This window comes from Megalobrama amblycephala, linkage group LG22, assembly GCF_018812025.1.
Source record: "Megalobrama amblycephala isolate DHTTF-2021 linkage group LG22, ASM1881202v1, whole genome shotgun sequence".
NCBI classification, from domain to species: Eukaryota; Metazoa; Chordata; class Actinopteri; order Cypriniformes; family Xenocyprididae; genus Megalobrama; species Megalobrama amblycephala.
Window position 1 is genome coordinate 5,983,386 of NC_063065.1, and position 26,605 is coordinate 6,009,990.

The following is a 26,605-nucleotide window of genomic DNA, read 5'->3' on the forward strand; positions in this document are numbered from 1 at the left end:
ATATTATATATTATGTAAACAAACTTGTTAGATGTGATTAATCGTGATTAATCATTTTGACAGCACTAATTTTAATATTATATATTATTATGTAAACAAACTTATGTTAGATGTGATTAATCGTTTTGACAGCACTAATTTTAATATTATATATTATTATGTAAACAAACTTTTGTTAGATGCGATTAATTGTGATTAATCGTTTTGACAGCACTAATTTTAATATTATATATTATTATGTAAACAAACTTTTATGTTAGATGTGATTAATTGTGATTAATCGTTTTGACAGGACTAATTTTAATATTATATATTATGTAAACAAACTTTTATGTTAGATGCGTGATTAATCTATTTGACAGCACTAATTAAAATATAATAAACATCAATTATTTAAATACATCTATTAATTACTTATCAATTATATTTTACATATATATATGTATATGAGTCTATATACACATTTGAATGTGTTTGAATGCTATAACAGTGAAAATGTTACAGAAATTTACATTTTAGATATAAAAAAAAATGTCAAATTGTTGTGTCCATGCTAGATGAGTAAGTTTCAGTTGGACCCTTCAATCCCCAATTTTTGCATCTTTCCTCTGACCTTTTCACCTATAAATGATACTTGAAACATACAATTTGTTTCCCAGCGTCTCAATGGAACTGTAAACGTACCAAGAGACACTGCAGGACACTGAACTCTGCTGCGCCCCATGTCAGGGTCCCTCTACTCGTCTCTAAATGACACAGAAGATTGATCTCAGTTCTGCCTTTTCCATCCTTAAGACACATGCCTCTACCAGACATCTACACTTCATCATCTTAAACCACAGACGGGGCTCTAAAGCACTACAAGCTGTCCTTCTGCTGGATTTTCTTGCTTGAAAATATTTTTGTATGCAAGTACAAAACTGCTTGTAAACACATGTTTAAAATGTGTGTGTGTGTGCCCTGTTGGAGCCTTTAAAACAGGCAGAAAATGCTGATGGTAATAGGACAAAGAGTATACGGCTACATAGAGCAGAAAGGTTTGCCCCTCTCTCCTCTCTGTCTCATTACCTGAGCTGCCGCCTGCCCGGGCCGAACACCAACCCTGCTTTACTCATGAGCCACTAATGAAAGGGTTCCAAATGTCACTGTAATTCCTGACTACCCTGAAAAGTTCAAAAGATGGCAGGTTCCCTGTCTCTGCTCTTTAAACAGGCAGGATGAGAGAGAGGAGAGGAACAGAGAAGGGGAAAATGCAGAGTGGTAAGGAATACACAGAACAAAAATGGTATTAAAAAAATACACTCTATTTCATATTTCTACACAATGAAGTCCAGGAACAAAGGGAACTTTTGTGATTTAAAAAAAAAAAAAAAAAAAAAAATATATATATATATATATATATATATATATATATATATAGTAAAAAATTGTAATTATATATTTATAAGTACATACATTATTCGTATTTATAATATTATATAATTATTTTCTTAATATATACTATTCAATTTAATTTGACATTTATTTTTAATTGTTTTTTAAAAGCAAACTAGCATTTTACTAGGGGTCTCAGGCTTTTGGACCCCACTGTAATACTGTATATATATATAAAATTTAATTTTCTCCCTCATTTAATCCAGCTAAAGACAAGCAATGTGACCCGTAACGAAACAAGTCATTTTTTCTTCATATCATAATCATATTAAAAGGCTTTGATGATCTTTACTACAGAGTATAAACAATACATATAGATTCAGAGCAGCTTTAGAAGAAAAAAATGCATATTTCAAATGTTACAATTGAGAAGCCAGAAAGTGACTGTGTCAAGGGGGAAAAAGGTGATATAATATAATAATAACATAACATAACATAACATAAAGAAAATAGAAATAAAATAGAAGCATTTTGCTAGTGGTCTCAGGTTTTAGGACCCTACGATGTAGCCATAAAGTTTCATTTTCTCCCTCATTTAATCAGCTACAGACAAGCGGTGTGACCTGTAACGGAATGAGTCATTTCCTCATCTTCAAATCTTATAAATCATATTAAAAGGCTTTGATCATTACTACAGATGGTACCTGACAGAGATGTGCATTATCACACTGAGATCTTCATGGAGATTAAAGGAAAAGATTCCTGCATAAACAAACAAATCCCCAACCAAACACTTCCTGTTCAGATCAGATGAGAGTGAACACGGCTCAGAGCGATTACCATGGACCCAAAGATTATGTGGGTGGGGAAAACAAGATCCAAACTACACTGACGAATATATTTCTCCAAATAATAACTCTCCTAATAATGCTCAACTCGCAAAGATTATCATAAAACTCACATTTAAAAGAAAAAAAGAAATGTTTGCAAATTGCAATGAAGATGTAACTTTATATATCCTACTAATATTCACTATCTATTATTATGGTACTTAGTTCACCCAAAACTGAAAATAATGTCATTTATTACTCACCCTCATGCTGTTCCACACCCGTAAGACCTTCGTTCATCTTCGGAACACAAATTAAGATATTTTTGATGAAATCCGATAGCTCAGTGAGGCCTGCATTGAGAGCAATGATATTTCCTCTCTCAAGATCCATTAATGTACTAAAAACATATTTAAATCAGTTCATGTGAGTACAGTGGTTCAATATTAATATTATAAAGCGACGAGAATATTTTGGTGCGCCAAAAAAACAAAATAACGACTTATATAGTGATGGCTGATTTCAAAACACTGCTTCAGGAAGCATCGGAGCTTTATGAATCTTTGTGATTTCAGCAAATTGTGATTGTGAAAATGTGATTTGACACGCGATCCGAATCATGATTCGACACAAAAGATTCATAACGCTCCGAAGCTTCATGAAGCAGTGTTTTGAAATCAGCCATCACTACATAAGTCGTTATTTTGACTCACATGAACTGATTTAAATGTGTTTTCAGTACATTAATGGATCCTGAGAGAGGAAGTGTACATTGCTCCCTATGGAGGCCTCACAGAGCCATCGGATTTCAACAAAAATATCTTAATTTGTGTTTTGAAGATGAATGAAGGTCTTACGGGTGTGAAACGACATGAGGGTGAGTAATTAATGACATTATTTTCATTTTTGGGTGAACTAACCCTTTAAACTGAGCAGAACCTAAAATCAAACAACCAGTGATCAACAAGGGCAAGACAGCCCTCTAGTGGAGTTAACCAGATCTACAGCCCTCATGAACCTGCAGTCTCAAAATAATATTACATTTGTGCTATAAGTTAACAATACTGCAATAAAAATAAAATTAATTACCTGCAATAAACGCATATAAAAAAAAATCAAGCAAATGCTAGTTTATGATATAACTCCAACAATTCAGCAAATCACATAGTGATTCCTCTATTTTTTTTGGAAGTTTTTACGTTCTACTTGGTTGTTTCCTATTGGATTGCTATTTGGGAAATAAGTACACAAAAACAAATCTGAGATTTATGGAGTTGCATTTCTAACAGACCCAGAAATGTGCTTTAGTGACCATCACTAACTCAAACTTAGGCACAGTCATGCCATAAAACATTCAGAACTTTTACCATCACTCAAAGATGTAATGCATTAAGTTTACTGTAAATCTAATGTAACATGTTAAAATGAAAAGAATTCCCTTGAGACAAGAAGAATTAACTTACCACTCAGCTTGTTGTGGCTCAGGACCAGTTGGGTAATGTTGGACAAGGTGACTACAAAATAAAAATAATAAAGACATGTTTACTTGTTGTTTGATGTCATTGCATGGGGACGTCAACGTGATGACGCCACTAATCACCTACTCATATAGTGTAAATAGAGACTACATACTATGACAGCCACATATTTACACTGTAAACAAAATCAATTAACATTAGTATTAAGTTAATCAACATTAGCACAATATAAAACTTTAAACTTGTAAAGAAACTGTTCTAACTGAATACAGCAGACTCACACAGTCCAGGAATATCCAGCAGGTTTGATATTCCTCTGTCACACATGTCCACCTCCGGCAGATTCTTCTCCCGACTCTCCTCCACTATCTTTTTTAGGGACTTTGACATTTTCTACAAGAAAAGATTAACAGATAAAAGACCCGAATACACGCAGAGAATGGACTTCTGCCACTTTGGCCTCAAATAGTGGCTCAAATCTAGTCACTGAAATTGCTCAGTATTTACCTAGCTGTATGGAAAATACGCGAACATACAGGAAAAACAAACAACAAGTATCCAGGCCCTCCGGGTAGTAAAACCAGATATTTTTGAAACAGGACAGTCGCTCACACCCAACCGGAAGTTGATAGTATGTCTGTGTAAAAGTCTCGCATTCCTTCCATAAAAGGGTATTTCCGGGGTCCAGAGAAAGGAAAAGAATGTCAAGCAGAACGCTGTTCCATTGTCCAATCAGCTGCTAGAGAGTGAGCGGAATCGTTGAAAAAAGACACACTACTGTCCAATCAGAACGCGCGTCTCTGCAACAGCGAAATTATTCTAAAAGCGAATTTATTATAAATAAAATTAGGCTATAAAATTATAAAAAATAGCGTTATATAAAAGGGTATATCTCACAAAAGCCTTTCAAGAACATATCTGAACACAAACACGTTGGCTTTCCATGTTTTGTGGGGATTTTTATAATTTTTTGACATAATTTTTGTACTGTACAAACTGTATATAATGCCCCCCAAACCCCCAGGTCACATGACATGTAGGTAAACTAATAGGCCTATATTTTTTTTTATCTTTTTTAGTAGGCTACATATTTTATCATAATTATTTTTTATATTTTTATATATTTTATATTTTTTATTTTTTATAGTTTTTCATTAAAGGTGCTAAAGAGGTTCTTTTTGTCGACTGAGTTTTTGAAATGAGCGCATGGGTAAGAACAACCCCCCTCCTTCACAGCTCATCTAGAGGGAACGCCTCCCAAAACTCGTGCACGAGTATCGGAACACGAGTGTTTACCACCAGCATTTGCTGTGTTATTAAGCCGGGCACACATTTAACGACTAGCTAAAACATTCTGACTATGCTCAACATACCGCTATTGTTTCCTGCTCCTGAAGCAGATTTATATACTTTCACATGGAATTTGAACACCGACTGTAATCGCAGACTGAAAGCAACTGGCTCTGACTGGACGCGTTTGAGCGCGATCAGTCATAAGTATCAATTTACATTCATAATCGGCCTTACAATCGTTAAGTGTGTGCGCGACTTAAAGCCGTGGATTCATTATGTCGGACTCACCGCAGGTGACTCATAATCTGCAGTTGTTACTCCTGTCTCCTGACAAAAACATTGCATGCAGCGCCTGTGGAGTGTGGAAAGTTACTGGAGCGCACAGCCGCACGTCTCTCACATGGATCGTCATGGCAGTGATTGACAAGCCAGAGGGCCAATCGTTTACGCGAAGATCGCGTAAACGATTGGCTGATGTTTTTAAGGCCTTACCTCGTGCACAGATGATGTATATTAATATTATTACTTTCAGTGCACCTAATAAATAGTCTTTTATCAGTTAGTAAAGACAGTTTCAAGTAATATTGCAAAAATGTATAAAACAAAACATCCTCTTTAGCACCTTTAAACTCAAAAACCCCCTTCAGTTCCTTCACGAACCAGATAATATTACTTTTTATTTTTAATCTTATTTAAATCAATCTGATAAACGAGTTAGGTCAAAAGTAATCTAAAAGTAATCTAAAAGTAGTCAGAATACATTACTTAAAAAGTGTAATCTAGATTACATTACATGACCAACACCTTTGAAGAGATGGCGCCAACTCCTGCGAGGACTTGATGACGCAATATATGGATCAACATGCACATTCCCAAATTTCTATATATCCTAATTATTGTTAATTGATTATTTCTAGGAGCTCATTGCTTCTGCCTTCAATTAAACTGCTAACAATGATTGTAAATGAATTGCCTAAATTATTACATTATTAGCTAACTGCATTCTCTAAATTGTAATATTGACACACATTCTCTGTAAAGCTGCTTTGTTTGTATCATGAAAAAGCGCTATACAAATAAATGTGAATTGAATTGAATTGAATTGAATTGAAAATTTAATTACATTACTATTTGACACTTAATTTTAGAACCAGTATAATGACATTAAGCACATTTTTCCCTGGACTTTTTACTTTTGAGTTTTTAATGATTTTAAAATAATTAATTACATACATTAACATAAATGAAATCCCTTACAAAAAATGCTACCACCATCCAACATGTATAAATACTATTTATGTAACATATCTATATGGAACTCTGTTACAAAGAGCACTTTCCCCTCAAAATGTACTCATCCATCTATCTAAATAATGTAACATTAGTGAATCCAGCAGCAGGTGTGTTGGAGTGGGCAGCTGTTGTCTACCACCCAGCTCCCAGGCTACACCTACCTTCCATGGGAGACACATTGTTTAGATGTCTGCAACAAGATGGAAGAGCAATATAAGTCTTCTCAGTCTCCTCCTTTTAAAAAACCCTAGCATGAGGCAGAGGTATGGATACACGTCTCTTTTCCCTCGTTTTCCTGTGGTCCCAGGTGGGACCATTAACAGGCTGGATCTTGGTCTGTGCTCGGTCCTTCTTTTGCCTGTCTCTCGTTCTGTGCCTGGTTCTTGCAGGGTTGATCATTTCTATGGGGGACTGAAAAACAGTGGCTCTATTTATAGGCTTGATTATATTTGGTGAGTGGCAACAGATGCTTCAGCACGGTTGAACTTTGCTTTTCAGAGCGGGAGTTCTGGATTCCAGGGGCAAAGCTTGTTTATGTTGTAAAATCTTTAACCAACACCCTCGGCCAGAAGCCAATGGAGAGCGGACGCATTCAGACATGGCACGAGGGCACAGGGAGGTGTGTGTTTTATTAGAATCTACATTAAGGAGCTATAAGCACTTACACTTGACCGCAAAGTGGGCAGTGAGGTGGGAATGTACGGATGTGTGGCTGTCCTGCTCTTTGATTTATGAGGTGTTCTCAAATTATGTGTGCCTGAGGAACTTACTGATACCAACAGCAGAGCAGACCACCAGCGTATTATTGAATATGAGCTGTTGTTTGTCCAGAATGAATGTGGATTTTATGGTTTGTCAATTTTTTTTAATAGGGAACATTGGCTGTTCATTGAAAAAAAAAAAAATAAAAAAAAAAATAAATAAAAAATACACATACACTATAATATAAGTTTTATTAACGTCATAAATCACAATATATCATATTAAAAAATAAAAAAATATATTCTAAATGAAATTAGTTTTATAAAGGGTAAATGTCACAAAGACATGTCAAAAACATGTACAAACATTCATAAATATAATACATATCTATATATCTATCTAAATTTATCTATCTATCTATCTATATATACAGTATATATATATATATTAGTGCTGTCAAATCAATTAATCTAACATCTAACATAAAAGTTTGCTTATGTAATATATATATATATATATATATATATACACATATTATATAAACAAAATTTTATGTTAGATGTCATTAATCACGATTAATCGATTTGACAGCACTAATACACACACACACACACACACACACACATATATATATATATACATATACACATATTATATAAACAAAATTTTATGTTAGATGTCATTAATCATGATTAATCGATTTGACAGCACTATATATATATATATATATATATATATATATATATATATATATACACACTATATGTAATAATGTACAATATATATAAGTATTAATATACGTATATAATTGTGTGTGTGTGTGTGTGTGTGTGTGTGTGTGTGTGTGTGTGTGTGAGAGGGAGAGTGTACATATCTATATATATCTATATATAAATTGTTTTATTGTTCTTAAAATTATGGTCCTTAAAATATGCTTCATTTGATTATCTTATCTTTTATTTATATATATATATATATAAAATTGTATTTTTATAACCAGAAAATATATATCCCTCATTGCAATAGTAGTAAAGGTCTCCCGAGGCCATTTTCTTGCACTGTTTCCAAGGTCAACACATTTTTTAACACAGAGCTTCTCATGAACTTTGACCTTGTTAGATTAAGGAAAAACAATTATAAAATGTTTGTGAAAATCATGAGAAATTTCTTAATACCAGATGGTAATGTCCCAAAGCTTTGCTTCTCTGTTGCTCAAACACTTTTCCCAGACATTTCGTTGACCTTGACAGTGCTTTACAGAGTTTAGAAGGAAGGAATGAAAGATTACATGAAATGTTTGTTTGCTTTCTCTATATAGAAGTATTGCATGAAGAAAGCTGAAGCCTGTCGCCCTCTACAGAGCAGACAGATCCATTAGCACTGTCTGTATCTGCCTCACACAGCTGTTATCTCTCTCTCCTTATATTATCTTCCTTTTATCTCTCTCCATCTCCTCATTGTCACCCTCACGCCTTGTTGGGAGTGTTAAGTATAATGCATCAGGCTTGAGATATCAGAGTGGGTGGTTTGGATGAAGTCCAGAGAGAAGTGGAGGATATCAGACAGTGAAAACTACATTTCACACTTAAAAAAACAGCCAAACATTCACAGCCTCAAAGTGACTTTTTATGTTTAAAAACACAGAAGAGATATTTCTAATGTCTCAGTTAACATCAATGAGATGAAATGATTGAAAACATCTTTACAATCCATCAAAAAAGAGCTGCCTTCTCCACACAACTACATGAAACAACATCTTTATTTTTCAAACAGGCATAAAAAATACATACATAAATTCATTATTTTAAACAATTATCTACAAATGATGGTTCATATTACACTATTTTATGTTTGATTTGCAGATTCCTCACTTAATGAGACTGTTTATATGATTGCTAAGTGTGTTCTCATATTTGTGTGTGTGAATATCTATTTTTAATTTCATCTCAGCTGCTCCAGGTGAGTCTGAACCCAGACGGAAGAACGACAGACTGGGCCGAGAACTTCACAAACACAAGGTTTGAAGAAGCTCTGAAAGGGGCGATATTGGTCTCCTGCAAAACAACAAAGGGCAATTATATATTCAAGTAAAAAGATTAATACTGTGAAATATTATTACAATTTAAAATAACTCTCTTCTATATGAATATAGTTTAAAACGTAATTTATTCCTGTGATGCAAAGCTGAATTTTCAGCATCTTTACTTCAGTCTTCAGTGTCACATGATTTCTGGATTTTTTGATGAACAGAAAGTTTGTAAAATTTGTAACATTAAAATGTCTTTACTGTCACTTTTAATCGAATGTGTCCTTGCTGAATAAAACTATTCATTTCTTGTAAAATAAATCTTATCGACCTCAAATTTTTGAATGGTAATATATATAAAATAGTAATACAGATGTTTAACAGAAGTGTTACGTTTTTGCAATCGCCACACTAAAAGTTCACACATACCGATCCACAGTACGGCCCAACAGCAGGTGAATTAGCATCTGGTCCGTCATACAGCTTCAAGTAGTTGTTCTCGCAGTCTCCTGGGTCATCGATGCTGATCTGGTTGAATGTGACTGTCACTACTCTGCCACTGGGAGCCCTGATTCCCCACTCACAAGAAGTGCCGTTGGCGTAAGTGCCAGGGTAGTTTGGACTGGCGAAAGAGCCGTGGTCTCCATATAACACACCTCCACATCCTGGACACACACACATACACAGGTAACACAGTTAGGACTCTCAGCAGCAGCATTGGACTGAGGCAATCGTTGTAATATAATTAACGGTGTGTTTCTCACCCTGTGGAGAGGAAGTCCAGGTGATCTCAAAGCCATTGCGGGCTGTAGTAAAGTCACTCTTGAAATATAAGAAGAGCTGGTTGGCTTCCGGGAAGACAGGATTGGGCAGTGTGGTTCCACAGTACTTCCCTAACAGAGGCGATGTAGCAGTACTGCCGTTTCTGACCTATATCAGCAGAAAGAACACTGAAATCATCATCATCATCATCATCATCATCAGAAGATGCTAGCATAGCATAATAACACACTATTTTTACTATTTCTGCAGTATGTATACAGTTATGCAAGTTTTCTTATAAAATACACAGATGATCTGTATTTGCCCAAATGTGCAGCATCAGATCATATTTCACTAAGTACTGTATCCCATAATGCAGTGCACACCTATTACTAATGTGACAAATAAAGCTGAAGTAATATCAGCTATGATTTTTAACATTTTATCTATACTAATTACTAAGCATTTTTAACACAAATTTCAATATTTAAAAAAATATTTTTACATTTATTTTTATTTTTTAATTTGATAACTAGACAGCTTGCTGAATTAAAAGGTACATATAATTTTAGTATTATTTATACAATATTATAGTATTTTGAATTAGCTTTTACCATTTTTTTTATATTTCTATTTAGCTTTAATTTATATTTATTTCGGTTTTAGTAATTTTAGTACTTCAACTTTAAATTATTTTATTTCAGTTATTTACATTTTTGTATTTTTTTTATGTTTTTCATCCACTATTTTTATTTTATTTCAGCTTTATTTCAATGAACAAAAACTAATTTTATTAGTTTTGGTTTTAGTAACAACACTGCATCATGTGACAATGTAGCATACTACTGTTTGAAATGTTTAGTTATTTTTTTAAATAGTAGTTTTTAATTGTATTTAGTGTATACTGCACAGTATGTAGTATACAGTACACTAGTATTTCAAACTGATCAAGAAATTCATATTTATGAGTCGGGATGTCGTGTTTTGAGATGGTCCTCACTGCAGAACACAATATCCAAGGGGCGGGGTCTAGATCCAACTCCTCCCACTTTCCATAGACCTAAACCAGGGGTCGGCAACCCAAAATGTTCAAAGAGCCATATTGGACCAAAAAAACAAATCTGTCTGGAGCCGCAAAAAAATTAAAAGCCTTATATAACCCTTATATGAAGGCAACACAGGCTGTAAGTGTATATTAGCTATATTAGCCTACTATCAAAATGACTAAGTTGGCTACAAATACATAATGAGGTATTCCCGAGGTATATATTTAAAAACTGCTGAAAGCTACAGAAAAAGCAAATGGATCGGTGCAATTCACAGAAACAGCTGGACTCCAGGCAGAGAAACATGGATTTGCATTTATCATTTTGTGTCAAATTGTTGGATTTTGAGGTAAAATCATTCCATATATATTGTATTGTTATATATTATGTTGACAAATCATCAATTAAATATTTTCCATCTTATATTCTGCATAATTGTGCGTTTTAAAATAAACACTGACAAAAACTATACTATAAAACTATATATATTTTAGGGCTGGACAATATGACGATATATATAACATTGATATAAGTGATTACGCGGATTTAAACCTACCTATATTGTAGTTATATAAAATATTCACAGGCAGATTTGCTTTATGTATTTCCCCGGCGTCGAAATCAGGCACATATAAATGTCAGGAAACACAACTCCTGGCTGCATGTCAATATCCATGGATTAGGTTTATTTGACAAGTTGTAAGGAACACATTCAATTCCAACCTTCAGTGTAATTCGCTAGTTTTACTCGCGTTTTCACAGTCTCCCCTATTAAATCCAGTCACGCAGCAGGTTCTTTTGCCACTCAGTCCAGCTGAGGGAGCGCGCTTTCGGCGGGAAAGTGACGTCGATGCATACCCTCGCGCCGCGCTGAAACCTTTTAGACAGTCTATGGGTGTGTCTCAATCAGTTCCCTAGCTCCCGAGCTCGTGAATCAGTATATCGTGTACACGAATTCGGGCACTGATAAGGACAGTAAAAGATGCTTGTTTACTACACAGCTCTAGAGCCGCGGGTTGCCGACCTCCGACCTAAACCTACCCGACTCCGCCCCCTGGCTCTAAACCTACCCATCTCCACCCCCTGGTTCTAGATCCAACTCCTCCCATTTTCCATAGACCTTAACCTACCCGACTCCGCCCCTTGGATCTCGATTGTTCTGCAGTGAGGGGCTACTGCGTGTTTTCGACGTCAAGTGCGTCAAGTCACTTTCGTCGGAGCAAGATGGCAGTGTACCTTAATTAACTACACAAAAATACAGCAAGGCTTTTAAACTCTACTTCTAGAAAATAAAGAACAAAAAATGTCCATCAGGTGTGTTTTACTTTTTTATGTTTTTAATTAATTTATGAAGCCACTGTAAATGTTATTGTTACATATTATATTGTTATATTACAATGCTATTATAGTGCAGGCAATTAGCTTATTTTGTTGAAAATTAAAAAGCTAAATGCTAAATGTTGCTGCTAAATACCTATAAGTATTGTGGTATTCCACCATGTTTCTCAGTGACATGCCCCCAACTCGTAAACTTGGGGTTTACAGAAAAACTCAAGCCTCCCACTTGTATTTACGACATAGTTGAAATCAAACACAATCTTTCTGACAATCTTGTCCTGCAATCCAATGCAATTATTGTACGTTTAGGAATCTCTCATTCAGTAAGTGTTTTCACGTTTAATGCTTCACTTTGTTGTTAATCTGGTGATGGTTCAGTATACCTCTAGGTAGTCAAAGTTGCAGGAAGGATGATTCTCCACATCAAAACTGGTAAAGAACAGAGAGATGGCGCTGTTCTGAGGGGCCTGCAGTACGATGCTGCATTCAAGATTATGAGGATATATATCAGGCCAGCCTGGGCTCTTAAGGTAACCGTATTCCTGTTCATAAACCCTACTGCAACCTGCAGATAGATCACATACAAACATATACACACATGACAATATTATCGCACCAAAAAGACTAAAATGTTAACACCTTTCAGATTCATAGGGAAAGACTCACCTGCCACCTGATAGGTAAGACTGAATCCATTGCCAGTCATGAAGGCTTCTGATTTGAAGGTGATGTGCATGGTGCGGCCGTAGCTGTAGAAATCTGGCACATGTGAGTCTGCGGCACAGAACTTATGTGACTGTCCATAATCTCCCTGAGAGATGAAACAAATATGGTTTTAATGGGTTTAAACATGTAAAGGCATTATGCTGGCAGAATACAACATGAAAGTGAAGGCAGCAAACTTCAATAAAGCAGTTGGGGCTACATGTTAATTAAACCTAAACAGCAATATTTAAACTAAATAAATAAATAAAATGACAAAAGCACATAACAAAATTACTAAAAATTAAACTAAAATTCCCATGAATTTTAACACAAAAGAAGATATTTTGAAGAATGTTGGTAGCCAAACAGTTGATGGACCCCATTGACTTCCATTATATTTTTTTTCCATACTATGGAAGTCAATGGGGTCCATTGGTTTCCCATATTCTTCAGTATATCTTCTTTTGTGTTCAGCAGAAGAAACTTACACGGGTGGGAGTAAATGATGACAGAATTTTTATTTTTGGGTGAACTATCCCTTTAAGAGATTCTAAATTGTTTAGTTAGCCAGTGGGACTATGTTTGGAGCAACCGGGTCTCACCACAGGGAAGTCCTTAAACTCCAAGAAGTTGCTGGTGCAGCTCTGGCTGGACTCCAGGTGAAACTGTTGAACAGACACTTTCACCACCTCCTGAGAAGGAGCATCCAGCACCCAGCGGCAAGAAGTGAACGATGGGTAGGCATTGGGATAAAGCGGGGATGTGATGGTCTGAGACGACGCTGTGGCATTGAATGCTCCTCCACAAAGACCTAAACAGTGAAAAAGCATTTTAGCATGACTGAATTAACATGAAATGAGCAAGGCATTGGGACAAAAAGTTCAATCTTACTGTCCACTGTGCTGTAGGTGGCATTAAAGCCGCGGCGTGAAACGGTGCCGTCCGAGATGAAGTGCACGGTCAGGAAGTTGCTGGCTGAGACGAAGGGGGCAGGTACTACCTCTCCACAGAATGTGCCAATCAATGGATAATTATCACTGTCACCATCATAAATCTATGATATAAGTATAAATATTTAGCATATTGGAAATTATGCTGCAATTTAAATGTTACATTATATATGTTATACAGTTATTACCTTGACATAATCATATCTGCAGAGCGTTCCAGTGGGGCCCTCAAGCTCAAAGGTGGTGAATGTGAGGTTTATGCCTTTATTGACCTCGACAGAAATGATCCACATACAGTCCATCCGTGGCTCGTACTGCCCATTCATGTCAATATCAGGAGAACCAAACATTCCAGTGGGGGAAGACAGGTAGCCGCCACAACCCTGCTGAGGACCTGGAAGAAACAAGGGATGAGAAGATGGAAAGAGACATTGAGAGAGATTTAAAACAACTATAGGGTGTGCTTTCAAGAAACCACCTGCAAGAGGCAGTAGAGTCCACAAAAGTGATAAAATGTGAGTGTTTGTGACTTTTTGCCTTTGTTTTTTAGCTTTGAATTAATATATATGCTAATGTACTCTTAAAAGTTGGCTGATTTAACTATTAGTAGATGAATTTAAAATGTACAGTCTGACTCCTGGGAGAAAAGGAAAAGCAGACTAAAAAAATTTAGACTAATATTGTTCTCAGTACGTACGCATTTTTGTAAATATTCTTATATGTGTGTGTGTGTGTGTGTGTGTGTGTGTGCATTTATAATCTATCTATCTATCTTACATTTTTAATATATTTTTATGAATACACACATATAGATGCATTCATAAAAACTAAAATTTAAGTTATTATAAATACATAAATATATATATATATATATATATATATATATATATATATATATATATATATATATATATATATATATATATGTATACATATATATGTATAAAAAAACATTAAAGTTAATATTATTAAAGTATAGAAATAAAAGAATATTTATTGTATTTCATTATATATATATATTTGTATTTTACATTTTTAATATATTTTAATATATTTTTATGAATACACACATAGATGCATTCATAAAAACTAAAATTGAAGTTATTATAAATACATAAATTAAAGTAAATAATATATAAATATATATATATATATAAATTATGTATACATGTATATATATATATATATATATATATATATATATATATATATATATATATATACATTTATAAAAATACATTAAAGTTAATATTAAAGTATAGAAATTAAAAATATTTATTTCATATATATATATATATATATATATATATATATATATATATATATATATATCTTTGTATTTTACATTTTTAATATATTTTAATATATTTTTATGAATACACACATATAAATGCATTCATAAAAACTAAAATTTAATTTATTATAAATACATAAATTAAAGTAAATCTATAAATATAATATTTATATATATATATATATATATATATATATATATATATAAATTATGTATACATATATATGTATATATATATTTACATTTATAAAAATACATTAAAGTTAACATTATTAAAGTATAGAAATAAAAAATATTTATTGTATTTCATATATATATATATATATATATATATATATATAAAAATACATTAAAATTAATATTATAATAATAAAGTGTCTGCAAAATGAATAAATTTAAAATCTAAGCAAATTTATATGAATGAATAAACTGTATATAACAGTTAATGTTAATTCATCTGAAAAAATTCAAACCAGACACAAAAATACTACCTTCATTTGCACATAAATTGTAAGACACAACAAAAGAATTGGGAGTACTTTACTGGCTGAGGCTCTTTGACAGCACTGGCCGATAAAGACTTATGTCTTGTTTTTTGTCGTGGTGAGGGAACAGACTCTTGTGGTCTGAATGAGTTGTGTTGTTCACAAAGAACAACAGTGGTGGTTGTAGGATGGGGCGGTTCACTCACACCCCTATAGACGAGCTACAAAAGTGTTTACAACTCAGTTCTTAAAGAGCCTGGTCATCCTGAAGTGACTGGAGCATCAGACGCTTTATAGCACAAAACTGTTACAAAGAACACTGTTTATGACCCCTGAACACTTTGTTCAGTCCTCAATGAGATCTTTGTCTTTGTGATTCACTATGAAATCATCCCCTCATTCTTCATTCTACTCCAAAATGAGAACCATAAAGGAACAAGGTCGAAGTATCACACGTCTTGGTCTGTGAGTAACATGTCAGATCCTGTCTTTTGAATCAGATAATAATGAGATAATAGCATTTTAAGGCATCACAATCACTTTGTTGGACTAGAATGTAAATAGTCCATCATGCTCTATTTTTATGCATCAAAAAATACTGATATTTATTTTATACATCTTCTAAAAGAGTTAAAAAATCATTTTCCGATGTATGAAACTTTACTAAGAAGGAGAAACACTACCTAAAGTCTCACTGTAGGTTGCTCTCCAACCCTCCGCCGCAACTGATGCATCTGTAACAAACTCGAGAAACAGCTGATTGGATGAGGACCTGAGGTTGGGCGGCAGCTCACGTCCACAGAACCTCCCCATTAGTGGGGCCAGGGTGCTCCCTCCATCGTACACCGCCACAAAGTCAAAGCGACAGCTCGAGGAGGCTTCTAGACTGAAAGAGTTGAACCTATAGGACAGGGACACATACATACAGTTAATGGTCACTATGGAGATGCTGCAGAACAATCTAGTTTCTCAGAAAGCGATACCAGTAATGGGAGAGGGGGGTTTCCCTGAAAGAAAGACAGATTATGGGTGAAGTGCTTCCTGTCTGACATCAATACAACATCACAGTGGGGTTTTACTGCACAAAGGGAAAGACAGAAGATCAATACTAGAATGCTTTTCTTTTTGAGCATCTGTCTCTCTGGTGGAACATAGCTGGCATGATGGATGCCTAGTAGGATTCAAACTGTAAAGATTTTTAATTTTATTGCTCCTCCAATGACCAGAGAAGTGAGCAGACCAAAGACAATGTCAGTTTAGAGGGTGAGAATGGGGGTCCCGTAAAGACATAGCTGGTCTTAATGTCAACTTGTCTTAAGACATTGAATAAGCTCACAGAGCCTTGATCATGCATAATCATGGTTTATCTAAGAAAAATGAACAGGCATTTTTCCACCCTCTCTCTAATCCTTAGAATTAAGAGGCGCATTTATTGCTGCTGTGCCTTTAAGGAATAAAGCAGGAAGTGCTATACATAGCCAGGAGCAACACAAGGTTTGAGAGACTTTTCGTCATTTAAAGGATTAGTTCTTCAGTCGAAAAGAAATTAAGGAAAACATTCCAGGATTTTTCTCCATATAGTAGACTTCAATGGTTACCAATTGTTTGAAGGTGCAAATTGCAGTTTCAGTGCAGCTTCAAAGGGCTCTACATGATCCCAGATGAGGAATAAGGGTCTTATCTAGTGAAACAATCGCTCATTTTCTGAAAAAATTAAAATTTATATACTTTTTTTAACCACAAATGCTCATCTTGCACTGCTCTGCGATGCGCTACACATGACGTAATCACGTCGGAAAGGTCATGCGTAACGTAGTTGAAAATAATGATCCAGTGTCTACAAATCGAACGTGCAAAGACTAATCCAAATGCCCTTTACAAAAAATAAAAAGGAAAAAACGATTTCGGATGATTTTGAAGTTGGAGGAGAAAATTCAATTTTTTGCTCAACCGCAGTACTTCTGCCTAAGTCACACGTGATCTTTCTAACATGTTTACATAATGTGTGGCGGATCGCAGAGCAGTGCAAGACAAGCATTTGTAGTTAAAAAGTACATACATTTTTATTTTTTTAGAAAATGACCAATCGTTTCATTAGATAAGCCCCTTATTCCTCGTCTGGGATCATGTAGAGCTCTTTGAAGCTGCACTGAAACTGTAATTTGGACCTTCAACCTGTTAAACCCCAGTGAAGTCTAGTATATGGAAAATAATCCTGGAATGTTTTCCTCAAAAACCTTCATTTCTTTTCGACTGAAGAAAGAAAGACATGAACATCTTGGGTGACATATGGGGTGAGTAAATTATCAGGACATTTTAATTCTGAAGTGATCTAATCTTTTAACACTTATTTTTGTGAACTGAAAGTTTTGAATTGTATGTTTTCATAGTCTGCATTATAATATACTTTCAAAACAACAGGAAGTAGTTCAAACTCACTTGAGATCGATGACACGATTGTCACGGACATATATGTGGTATGTGCAGTTGATATTGTGATGGTAGTCGGTGATAGAATGAGATGGACTGCCGATTGTTCCTGCAGTACCATTAAACACGCCACCGCATGCTGTTAAAAACACATAGATACACATATTAATATATGTACGGTTACACAGGAATCATAATATCCAACATATGGGGCTGAAATTTGTAATAAAAGCCCTATATTTTTTTAAAATGCCTTGTTCATGTGTTGGAGGCGGACAACTGTTTCCTTTGAGGAATATGGGCTGTCTTCCCAGTTCCCACATAGCACCAAGTCAAAGAGCACTTGACTGTGCATTTCTATTGTGCACCATTTACAGTGAATGAATTTGTTTGTTTGTGGAAGTAACAGTGGAATCTGCAATGGAATTCTCTTGCATATTTGCATATTCTCCCAAATCCCCTCATATTGTTTGAAAAGTGCAGCGTCCACTCATTCCATTCATTTGGCTCATTCCACATTTCTGGGCTCAGTGAGTCAGATCTGCATTACTGCCATGATAAACAACTCAAACTTACTCTAGCACGCCTACATCCAAGCCACACCCACATCAGCAGAGTTACATTCAAAACACACTATAACAAACCCACATCACAACCATTCAAAAACTGAATTATGATTATATTCTACTGATAGTATAGTATATAGAGAATCAAAAAGTCGCATCAAATGTGCAGTTTATTTTATGGTTGAAGCTTACGTATGGTTCTGTATTCAGCCAGGAAGCCATTGTCATTGATTATAGAATCAGAGTAGAAGTTGATGAGCATTGGGCCAAATGTAGTAAAGATGCCTGGGATGGTATTTCCACAAAGAGTAGCCAATGGAGTACTACTGGTGGTCGTGCCTGTGTAGATCTTCACACCATCGTAGACACATGTGGAGTGTGCTAGAGGAGATGGAAAGTCATGATTACTCATCTTACAGAGCTGCTGTTTTCTTTAAGTTATCGTTAGATCCCTTGTGTATGCCATAATTTCTATCTTTTGAAGAAGTGCATACCCTCCAACTGGAAAGATTTAAAAGTGAGCACAATCACGGTCTGATCTCCAGCATCGATGATGTAATTACAGTTGGAGCCTCCCGGGTAGTGGTCTGGGTAGTTTGGAGAAACTACACGACCAGTTGGGGCTGTGAAATTGGCCCCACAACCTAAAAGATGATGTGAAGCAGATAAATTAAATTACTTGAATTATGGAAAGGGGAAAAAAACCTGTAGAGAACCAACCAAGCATACACCCCTACGATACATACTAGTGTAGAATGCAGCAGAGAAGCCTTTGCCAGGTGTTTCTGAGGACTGGAAACGAACCGTCATAATATTTCGGGGTGCAATGACTACAGCAGGGGCTGTAGTACCACAACCAGTGGTCAAGAGATTCTCATCATTCTGTATGTTGTCAGACCACACCTGTCAGATAAACATAGGCAGAACACAAAAAATAAATCACCAGATCCAAATGGCTCTTAGGAAACACAACATCAGAGAAGATTTCTTATTAAACGGTCATCTTGTTACCTTGACATAACTGTTTTGACACTGTCCACTCGTGTCTGGGATCTGGAAGTCACTGGCAAAGCCCATTTCCAGATGGTTTCCATCATGGGAGATGATAGTCCAGGAACATTCAGTATTGGCTGGGAAATTCTGAGGATAATTGGGAGATTTGATGGTGCCTGCATCAGCATGGATGGTTCCTCCACATCCTGAAGAAGAGAAAGGAATTTCAGGATAAAAATGTCCAGACATGGGAGACATGGGATATCTTTTTCTTTTTTACTGTATACCTGATGAGTCTGTTGACCAAGTGGCAGTGAATCCTCCTTTGGACACTGTATGATCAGCAAGGAACAACACAGCTAACTTGTTGGAGCCTGATTGGATGGTTCCTGGAGAGTTGTGGCCACAGTATTGACCAATAACGGGGGACCCTGGTGAGGCTCCATTGAAGATTGTAACCGAGTCCCATGTGCACTGGCTGTGCTCCTCCACTTCAAAGTATGTAAAAGTGAGCTAGACAAGAATATATGGAAAAGATGTGATATAAATGATGAATTTCAGTGTTAGGTTTTAAAGAAAAATGCAGACCCAAGAAGCAGGCGTGACTTACAATGATAGTGTGGCCCACTGGAGCCTCGAGAAGCCAAGTACAGCGACTCGGACTGGGGTAGTTGTTGGGATATCCGGGGCTAGAGATGATACCTCCCTCTCCACTTTGTGACCCTCCACATTCTGAGGAAAATCGAAGTCAGTTGAGCTCATGCAGAATTTTTAAGAGTCGAGATCAATCTGTTTAAGCGTTACTGATTGATGGATGATACCTGAAAAGTAATACGTGGCTTTGAAGCCCAGATCACCCACAGCCTCATCGGACAGGAAGTGAACCCAGAGTTCAGGGGTGGACACTACTATGGGGACTGAAGGAGGGGTCTGACCACATAAACGAGCCAAAAGCTCTCCATTTATATCTCCTGCATTAGAGGAACAGATAAAACATGGGATAAATGTTTGCTTCTCAGCAGAAGCTTTAAAATAGAGTCAAACTACTGTAAATGGTGCATTGGTCAGTGTGTAGAGTGATGTGTATCTCTTAGTGTATTTGGAAAATCTTACCCAGTCTGAACTCCAAGTAGTCCCACTCACAGGTTTGGTGATGCTCTAGATGGAGCTCGTCTATAATAACCACAATGGAGGAATTCATATGATGCGGGTTCTGGATCAGCCATTCACAGTTCAGGTTGTTGCTGTAGTTTCCAATGCCAAAGTCAGGTGAGGTGAAGTTTCCAGGTTCAGTGAGTATCCCACCACACACTACCAAAAGGGCAAAGATTCACCAATGAAATCAGGTCCCCAAAACAAAACAAAAAAATCACTAAATAAAAGTTCTTCTCTCTCTCACCTGCTGCCTCCTCTGAGGAGTAATCTGCTGTGAATCCACCATTAGACACAGACGAATCAGTGCTGAAAATTACAGTCATTGTATTCCCAGAAGATTTCAGCTGGGTACCAGCAGGGACTGTACCACATAAGCGACCCAAATGTGGGGCACTGGGTGACAGACCGTTTAGGACCTATCAACCCAAGAGTCAAAACAGCGTGTTAAAGCACTGAAATTAACAATATTCAGAGAAAAGCAATATATGCTATGAATGACTGATTAAAATGTGCATAAACTCCACTGCACCATATTGCATGATCCAACTTTGACACCTCTAAAACATACACATGGCCTCACCTCCACAAAGTCAAAAATACACGTCCCGTGGTCCTCCAGCCTTAGGTCATTGATTGTAAGCGTGACTCTACGGCCTTGAGGAACAGTGATCCTCCAGCGGCATATTCGGCTGTGGGGGTACAGATTGGGGTAGTTGGGAGATGATATGGTCCCAAATGCTGCGTTCAGATCCCCACCACACTCTACAAGAGGAACAATGTCATCTTATCACTAGTTACCCATGGAACTGCTCCATAACCAACAGCATAACTTTGTAAGTAGACATCTTTTATCCAAAACAATCTCTCTGGTGCAACATGAGGGTTAAATGTCAAGTGTCTTGCTCAAAGGCACGGTTTGTTCATGGATTTCACCTTCTAGGGATTGAACCAGGAATAGTTTGGTAACCAGTCCTGATATTTAACCACTAATCTATATGACCCTAACCAGTCACTTTAAGGATTTAAACACACTTGCCTTCAACACTGGCTTCAAACGATAAACTAAACCCTGCAGCATTCCCACTGCCATCACTGACAAACTTTACATAGGCAAAACTGTCTGCAGTATCCAGGGGAGATGGAAGGCTGTTTCCACAGTGTTTCCCCAACAGGCGACCTGGTGAAAAGAAAAGGTTAGGTTACTACCCTCAACATTAAAATAACTCTAAAATCTCATTTGTTTAAGGAGAACCCAAACCTGAAGCATTGTATTCACGAATTTCCACATAGTCATTGTTACAATTGGAGGAGCTCTGCAGGTCAAGGGCAGTGTAGGTAAGAGTCAGGTAGTGTCCAGTGGGACCTTCCAGGTACCATTCGCAGTTAGAATTGTCTGGATAATTTGAGTCCGGATAACCGGGGCTTCTGATGACACCACTCTGACCGAAGTAGGTACCTCCACATATAGCTAAGGAAAAGAATACTCTTTGAGTCAACAAAACACTAAGATCTGATAAATGGTTGGAATGTTTTGGGGATTCAAAATGGATTACCAATGGAGAACTTGGCTTTGAAACCGATATGTGTGACGCTGCCATCAGTTCGGAATCGTAAATACATGGTAGTGCCAGATGAATGCTGTGTAGATGGACGGGTGTTGCCACAAAGTCTGCCTATCAAAGCAGCGTCTGATGTGGGACCATCACGGACCTCAATGTAGTCAAACAAACATCTAGTAGAGAAGATTGCAATCAGTCCAAATGGTTAAATGGTTATATGTAACAAAAATGTTATGTTCAAAACATATGAAACATACCCTGTATGAGACTCAATGTAGAAATCACCCTCAAAGTCAAGTTGTACAGCCTCCCCATTGGGAACAGTGATTATCCACACACAGTCGATATTTTGGGGGTAGTTTGATGGATAGTTAGGAGACGTGATGTATCCTGGTGGATCTCCATCATTAAGCTCAAGGAGACCACCACAAGCTGGAAACAAACATCAGGATTTACTCTTATTATTTTCATAATATCCATTCATTATCAAATTAATCTAAAATTATTAGAATATTCCAGATATTATCTAAAGTATTCACCTGAACTGTGGGCCTCGAATACCAATTTAAAGCCACTCGCCTCATTGGAGGCATCAGAGACAAAGTGGGCATATAGGCTATTGTCTGTGGTCTGAAACGTGGATGGAGCACTGGCCCCACAGAGACGCCCTGATAGAGTCGGTGAGTTGCCGTCAGGTCCATTCCGTAACTAACACAAAATAATCAAACTATTTAAAACTTGTCTCTCAAACACAAAAAGGTCACTTTGTATAATGTACCGGTTCTGTTTTGGAAAAGTGCCCAGATTACACCTTCTCCTATAGTCACTCACCTCCAAGTAGTCACCTGTGCTGCACTGGTTCCCAAAACCCTGTATTTGGAAGGGACTTTGGAAAGTTACGGACACTCTAAACCCTGGGGTGACCATTACTTGCCAGTTACAGTTCAGGTTGGGCTTGTAGTTCTGTGGATACTGAGGAGAACTTAGAACTCCTCTGTCTGTATGGAGGAAACCACCACAACCTGATGGAGAAGGCAAGGGATAAATAGCTCAATGTACAACAAAATGTATTATGCACATCAAACATATTTTGATTTTGTTTATCGACTTGCTGCACACCTCTGGAAAAGGATGCATTGAACCCCCTGCCATTAATGCTGCCATCAGAGATGAATCGCAGGAACATGGCATCACCAGTAGAATGCAAAGAGCCAGGCAGTTGCCGCCCACAAACACTTGCAATCAGTGGAGACAAGTTGGTGTCACCTTAAGAGAAAACATACCTGAGATTCAGTATTGAAAATCAGCTTCGAGTTGAGATTTACGTTGAAGTGACTTCATTTGACAAAAGCACTACCATCTCTGATGACCAGACTGTCATGGAGACACGAAACCTCATCTTCCATTTCCAGGAAGAGCAGATTAAACTCAACAATAGAGCTGGGAGACCGGATTACCCATGAACACTCAAGGTTATGCTGATACAGCTCGGGCCAACCAGGAGAGAATAAGAACTTAGGAGTGTCTCCTGTCATCAATGTTCCTCCACATGCTCCTGAAAAGACAAAAATTGTGACCAATTGTGAAATGAGACCAAACAGTTTTAAGCAAGATCTAAGAGGCAGAACCCTTGGGGAACTAACCTGGTTCTATAGTCGGCAAGGGACCAGATCCCTGAACGGCCATCCACTCAATGAGGAAGCCTTTCCCTCCAATCACAGTATCAGATTTAAACTCAAGAGTTATAGCGCTGCCTGAACTTCTCACTGGGTTGGGCAGAGTTAGACCACAGAACTCACCCAGAAGTAAAGCATTGGTGGTTGGACCATCATATATCTAGGGAAAGGAAAGCATCCACTTCATCTACATCACACCTGCATACACTTATTTTCTATTAAACGATTATAGCATTTAAAAGCTATATTTTAGACAAGAGTACAGACCTTGAGCTTGTCATAATAGCAATTGAACACGTCCTCAATGTCGATGTCCAGGAATTGTATCTCTACGTGGGAATCAGAATTCACTGTGACGGTCCAGCGGTAATCTGCATTGTTTGGGTAGGTGCGTGGGTAAAGAGGGGAGGCTATCTGTCCTGAACTGCCTGTGATCTCATTTCCATACACTGAGAAAGCAGAAAAAGAGTACAGATATTCATTGAGACCCATGCAAGTTTTTGGTCAAGAAAATGACTATTCAGCTCCAGCATTAACCAAAGCATCAGGATAGTGTTAACTGGTCTTTTTCAGTAGGGTCAACATCAAAAAGAAAAGAGTAATCCATTGCTCTGACTTACAGTGGGAGAATACTGCTCTGAATCCAGCTCCGCTGACTGAGGAATCCGAGACAAACTTAATCCAAAGAATGTGACCCGTTATAGAGGTATAGTTGGAAGGAAGGGAGTCACCACAGAAACGACCAACCAGAGTGCCAGTGGAGTGACCTTCACGAACCTCCAGGTAGTCATTACTGCAATCTGAACTTTGTTGCAGCTGAAACATTCTGCATCACAAAAAAGTACAGAGTTGTTCGTTTTTGATGAATTCTTTACTTTTGCAAGATCCATCTAACATATTGTGATCTGCTTACATGAAGGACAGTTGTAGACGGTTCCCAGGGGAACTGGTGATGGTCCACACACACTCCACATTAGGTGGGTATACATCAGGATAGTTTGGACTGTTAAAAGCACCTGACTCCATATACAGATGTCCACCACAACCTGGAAAAACAGGTAAGTGAATAGTGTTAAATTTCAGCCTAATTTTGGTGAATAATTCATATGTATTTTGAAATAAATACTGAAATCAAACCTGAGGTTGAGGCCATGTAGGTCGCTCTAAAACCTTTCCTTCCTACTGAAGCATCTGAGATGAAGTTTACCACAAGGGCATTGCTGAATGAAGTGACTGGGTGTGGCAACTCATTCCCACAGTAACGACCTGGACAAAAATGTACTAACTATTACTGCTTCAGTAGTTTTTGAAGCATTTAAACTTTTCAAATATTTAACCAAGCATAATACAAAGCATTTCTAATATCTAATTTGAGTGATATTCTCCTAGAAGTATGTCACTGATGGTTCCTTTATTGAAAGAGTTTGTCTTTACCGACAGATGGGGCTTGATAATTGTCTCCATCCAGGATCTCCACACGATCATGAGAGCAGTTATTGTACACCATTTCTACCTCAAAGTCAGTGAAGGACAGAGTCACGTGGTTGACTGAAAGAAATATTGGATGGTAGATATCAGGTACAGATATCAGGAAGTTAGGTACACAAGGTCTGGGCTTTGACTTTGAGGGTATGGATCACTTACATGGCTCCTGTGCCAGTATGATCCAACTACAGTTCTGATTAGGTGGGTAAGAGTATGGATAGCGAGGAGATGCAATCTCCCCTCCCACATCGTCAGCTATTATATTGGATCCACATGCTGGAAATCATAAGAGTAATCAATGAGGCTTAACAATGAAACAAAACCATGACAAAATCATGAACAAAGAATGGAACTCACCTTCTGAGAACTGGGCGCTGAAGCCTTTATGGTTCAGACTGTGATCTGACCTGAAGCGAACATAGATGACGTTTGTTGTGGATGTTATGGGAGAAGGCCTGGTTGCTCCACAAACTTTACCCAGGAGTGGAGAAGACTCATGTGGACCATCATGGATCTAGAGAGAAGAACATGATTCTTTTTCTTTTTTTTGTCCATAAATTGGTCTCACCTGTGATACACTGGTCTGTAACATCATGAAATCACAAATGTTGCCACTGTGGGCATGAAATGCATCACACGCAAACAGAAACGTCAGTTACTCACAGCCACATAGTCAAAAGAACATGAGCTCTGACTTTCAACATCCAGATCAGTGAAGTTGAAGAAGACCCGATGCCCTACGTCCACTGTGATGACCCAGGAGCAGTCCACATTGTCAGGGTAGTTGCTGGGATACTGTGGAGAGTGGATCTCTCCACTGGGGGCTGTGACAATCCCTCCACATCCTGAATTTTCAAAGGGAAGATTTTAAGTCCATTAGCAGGAACTCAAATAATATAATTGCAGTATTCAACTAAAGATATAAATGTTCTGCAACAGACAGTTAACTAACCTCCTGGGACCTCTGTCCAGGTTGCGTTGAAGCCTCTGCCATTCACGACTTGATCAGATGTGAATCGAACGGTGACAGCGTTACCTGTGCTGGCCACCTGCAGAGGGTTATTGGGAGGGCGTGTGGTGCAAAGCTGGGCCAGTCGTGGGGAGGAGAGGTCAGGCCCTCCATATACCTGGACAAAGGTCAAAGGTGAGGCGATACTTACAGACT

At 37.2% G+C, this 26,605-nt stretch overlaps 2 protein-coding genes across 4 annotated transcripts in view; both read right to left on the reverse strand.

Annotated features, from left to right (window-relative positions):
- rsu1 (Ras suppressor protein 1) overlaps positions 1–6,639 on the reverse strand; it is a 46,668-nt gene extending 40,029 nt beyond the window's left edge. Inside the window, exons 1-3 of one of the 3 annotated variants that reach the window (XM_048174420.1) lie at positions 6,430–6,639; positions 3,964–4,075; positions 3,668–3,718 (exon numbers count right to left, since the gene is read on the reverse strand). In XM_048174420.1, the coding sequence (XP_048030377.1) occupies positions 3,668–3,718; positions 3,964–4,075; positions 6,430–6,447 (181 nt within the window). In that variant the 5' untranslated portion in view covers positions 6,448–6,639. Of the gene's footprint in view, positions 1–3,667; positions 3,719–3,963; positions 4,076–4,189; positions 4,352–6,429 lie in introns of those variants that run through there. The other 2 variants (XM_048174417.1, XM_048174418.1) reach the window with 2 other exon arrangements.
- Positions 6,640–8,711: 2,072 nt separating this feature from the next.
- The window catches only part of cubn (cubilin (intrinsic factor-cobalamin receptor)), a 43,780-nt gene continuing 25,886 nt past the window's right edge, over positions 8,712–26,605 (reverse strand). Inside the window, exons 29-66 of the mRNA XM_048174766.1 lie at positions 26,393–26,567; positions 26,104–26,285; positions 25,798–25,954; positions 25,600–25,716; positions 25,390–25,503; positions 25,093–25,221; positions 24,869–25,001; positions 24,576–24,781; positions 24,223–24,404; positions 23,923–24,115; positions 23,637–23,834; positions 23,399–23,545; positions 23,111–23,301; positions 22,819–22,987; positions 22,537–22,711; positions 22,274–22,452; positions 21,979–22,188; positions 21,757–21,897; positions 21,301–21,482; positions 20,965–21,136; positions 20,679–20,876; positions 20,387–20,536; positions 20,176–20,297; positions 19,853–20,078; positions 19,584–19,771; positions 19,319–19,475; positions 19,067–19,216; positions 18,765–18,953; positions 18,016–18,145; positions 16,260–16,477; positions 13,986–14,191; positions 13,739–13,901; positions 13,450–13,658; positions 12,809–12,953; positions 12,526–12,707; positions 9,761–9,926; positions 9,426–9,661; positions 8,712–9,024 (exon numbers count right to left, since the gene is read on the reverse strand). Of these exons, the coding sequence (XP_048030723.1) occupies positions 8,917–9,024; positions 9,426–9,661; positions 9,761–9,926; positions 12,526–12,707; positions 12,809–12,953; positions 13,450–13,658; positions 13,739–13,901; positions 13,986–14,191; positions 16,260–16,477; positions 18,016–18,145; positions 18,765–18,953; positions 19,067–19,216; positions 19,319–19,475; positions 19,584–19,771; positions 19,853–20,078; positions 20,176–20,297; positions 20,387–20,536; positions 20,679–20,876; positions 20,965–21,136; positions 21,301–21,482; positions 21,757–21,897; positions 21,979–22,188; positions 22,274–22,452; positions 22,537–22,711; positions 22,819–22,987; positions 23,111–23,301; positions 23,399–23,545; positions 23,637–23,834; positions 23,923–24,115; positions 24,223–24,404; positions 24,576–24,781; positions 24,869–25,001; positions 25,093–25,221; positions 25,390–25,503; positions 25,600–25,716; positions 25,798–25,954; positions 26,104–26,285; positions 26,393–26,567 (6,495 nt within the window). The 3' untranslated portion in view covers positions 8,712–8,916. The remainder of the gene's footprint in view (positions 9,025–9,425; positions 9,662–9,760; positions 9,927–12,525; positions 12,708–12,808; positions 12,954–13,449; positions 13,659–13,738; positions 13,902–13,985; positions 14,192–16,259; positions 16,478–18,015; positions 18,146–18,764; positions 18,954–19,066; positions 19,217–19,318; positions 19,476–19,583; positions 19,772–19,852; positions 20,079–20,175; positions 20,298–20,386; positions 20,537–20,678; positions 20,877–20,964; positions 21,137–21,300; positions 21,483–21,756; positions 21,898–21,978; positions 22,189–22,273; positions 22,453–22,536; positions 22,712–22,818; positions 22,988–23,110; positions 23,302–23,398; positions 23,546–23,636; positions 23,835–23,922; positions 24,116–24,222; positions 24,405–24,575; positions 24,782–24,868; positions 25,002–25,092; positions 25,222–25,389; positions 25,504–25,599; positions 25,717–25,797; positions 25,955–26,103; positions 26,286–26,392; positions 26,568–26,605) is intronic.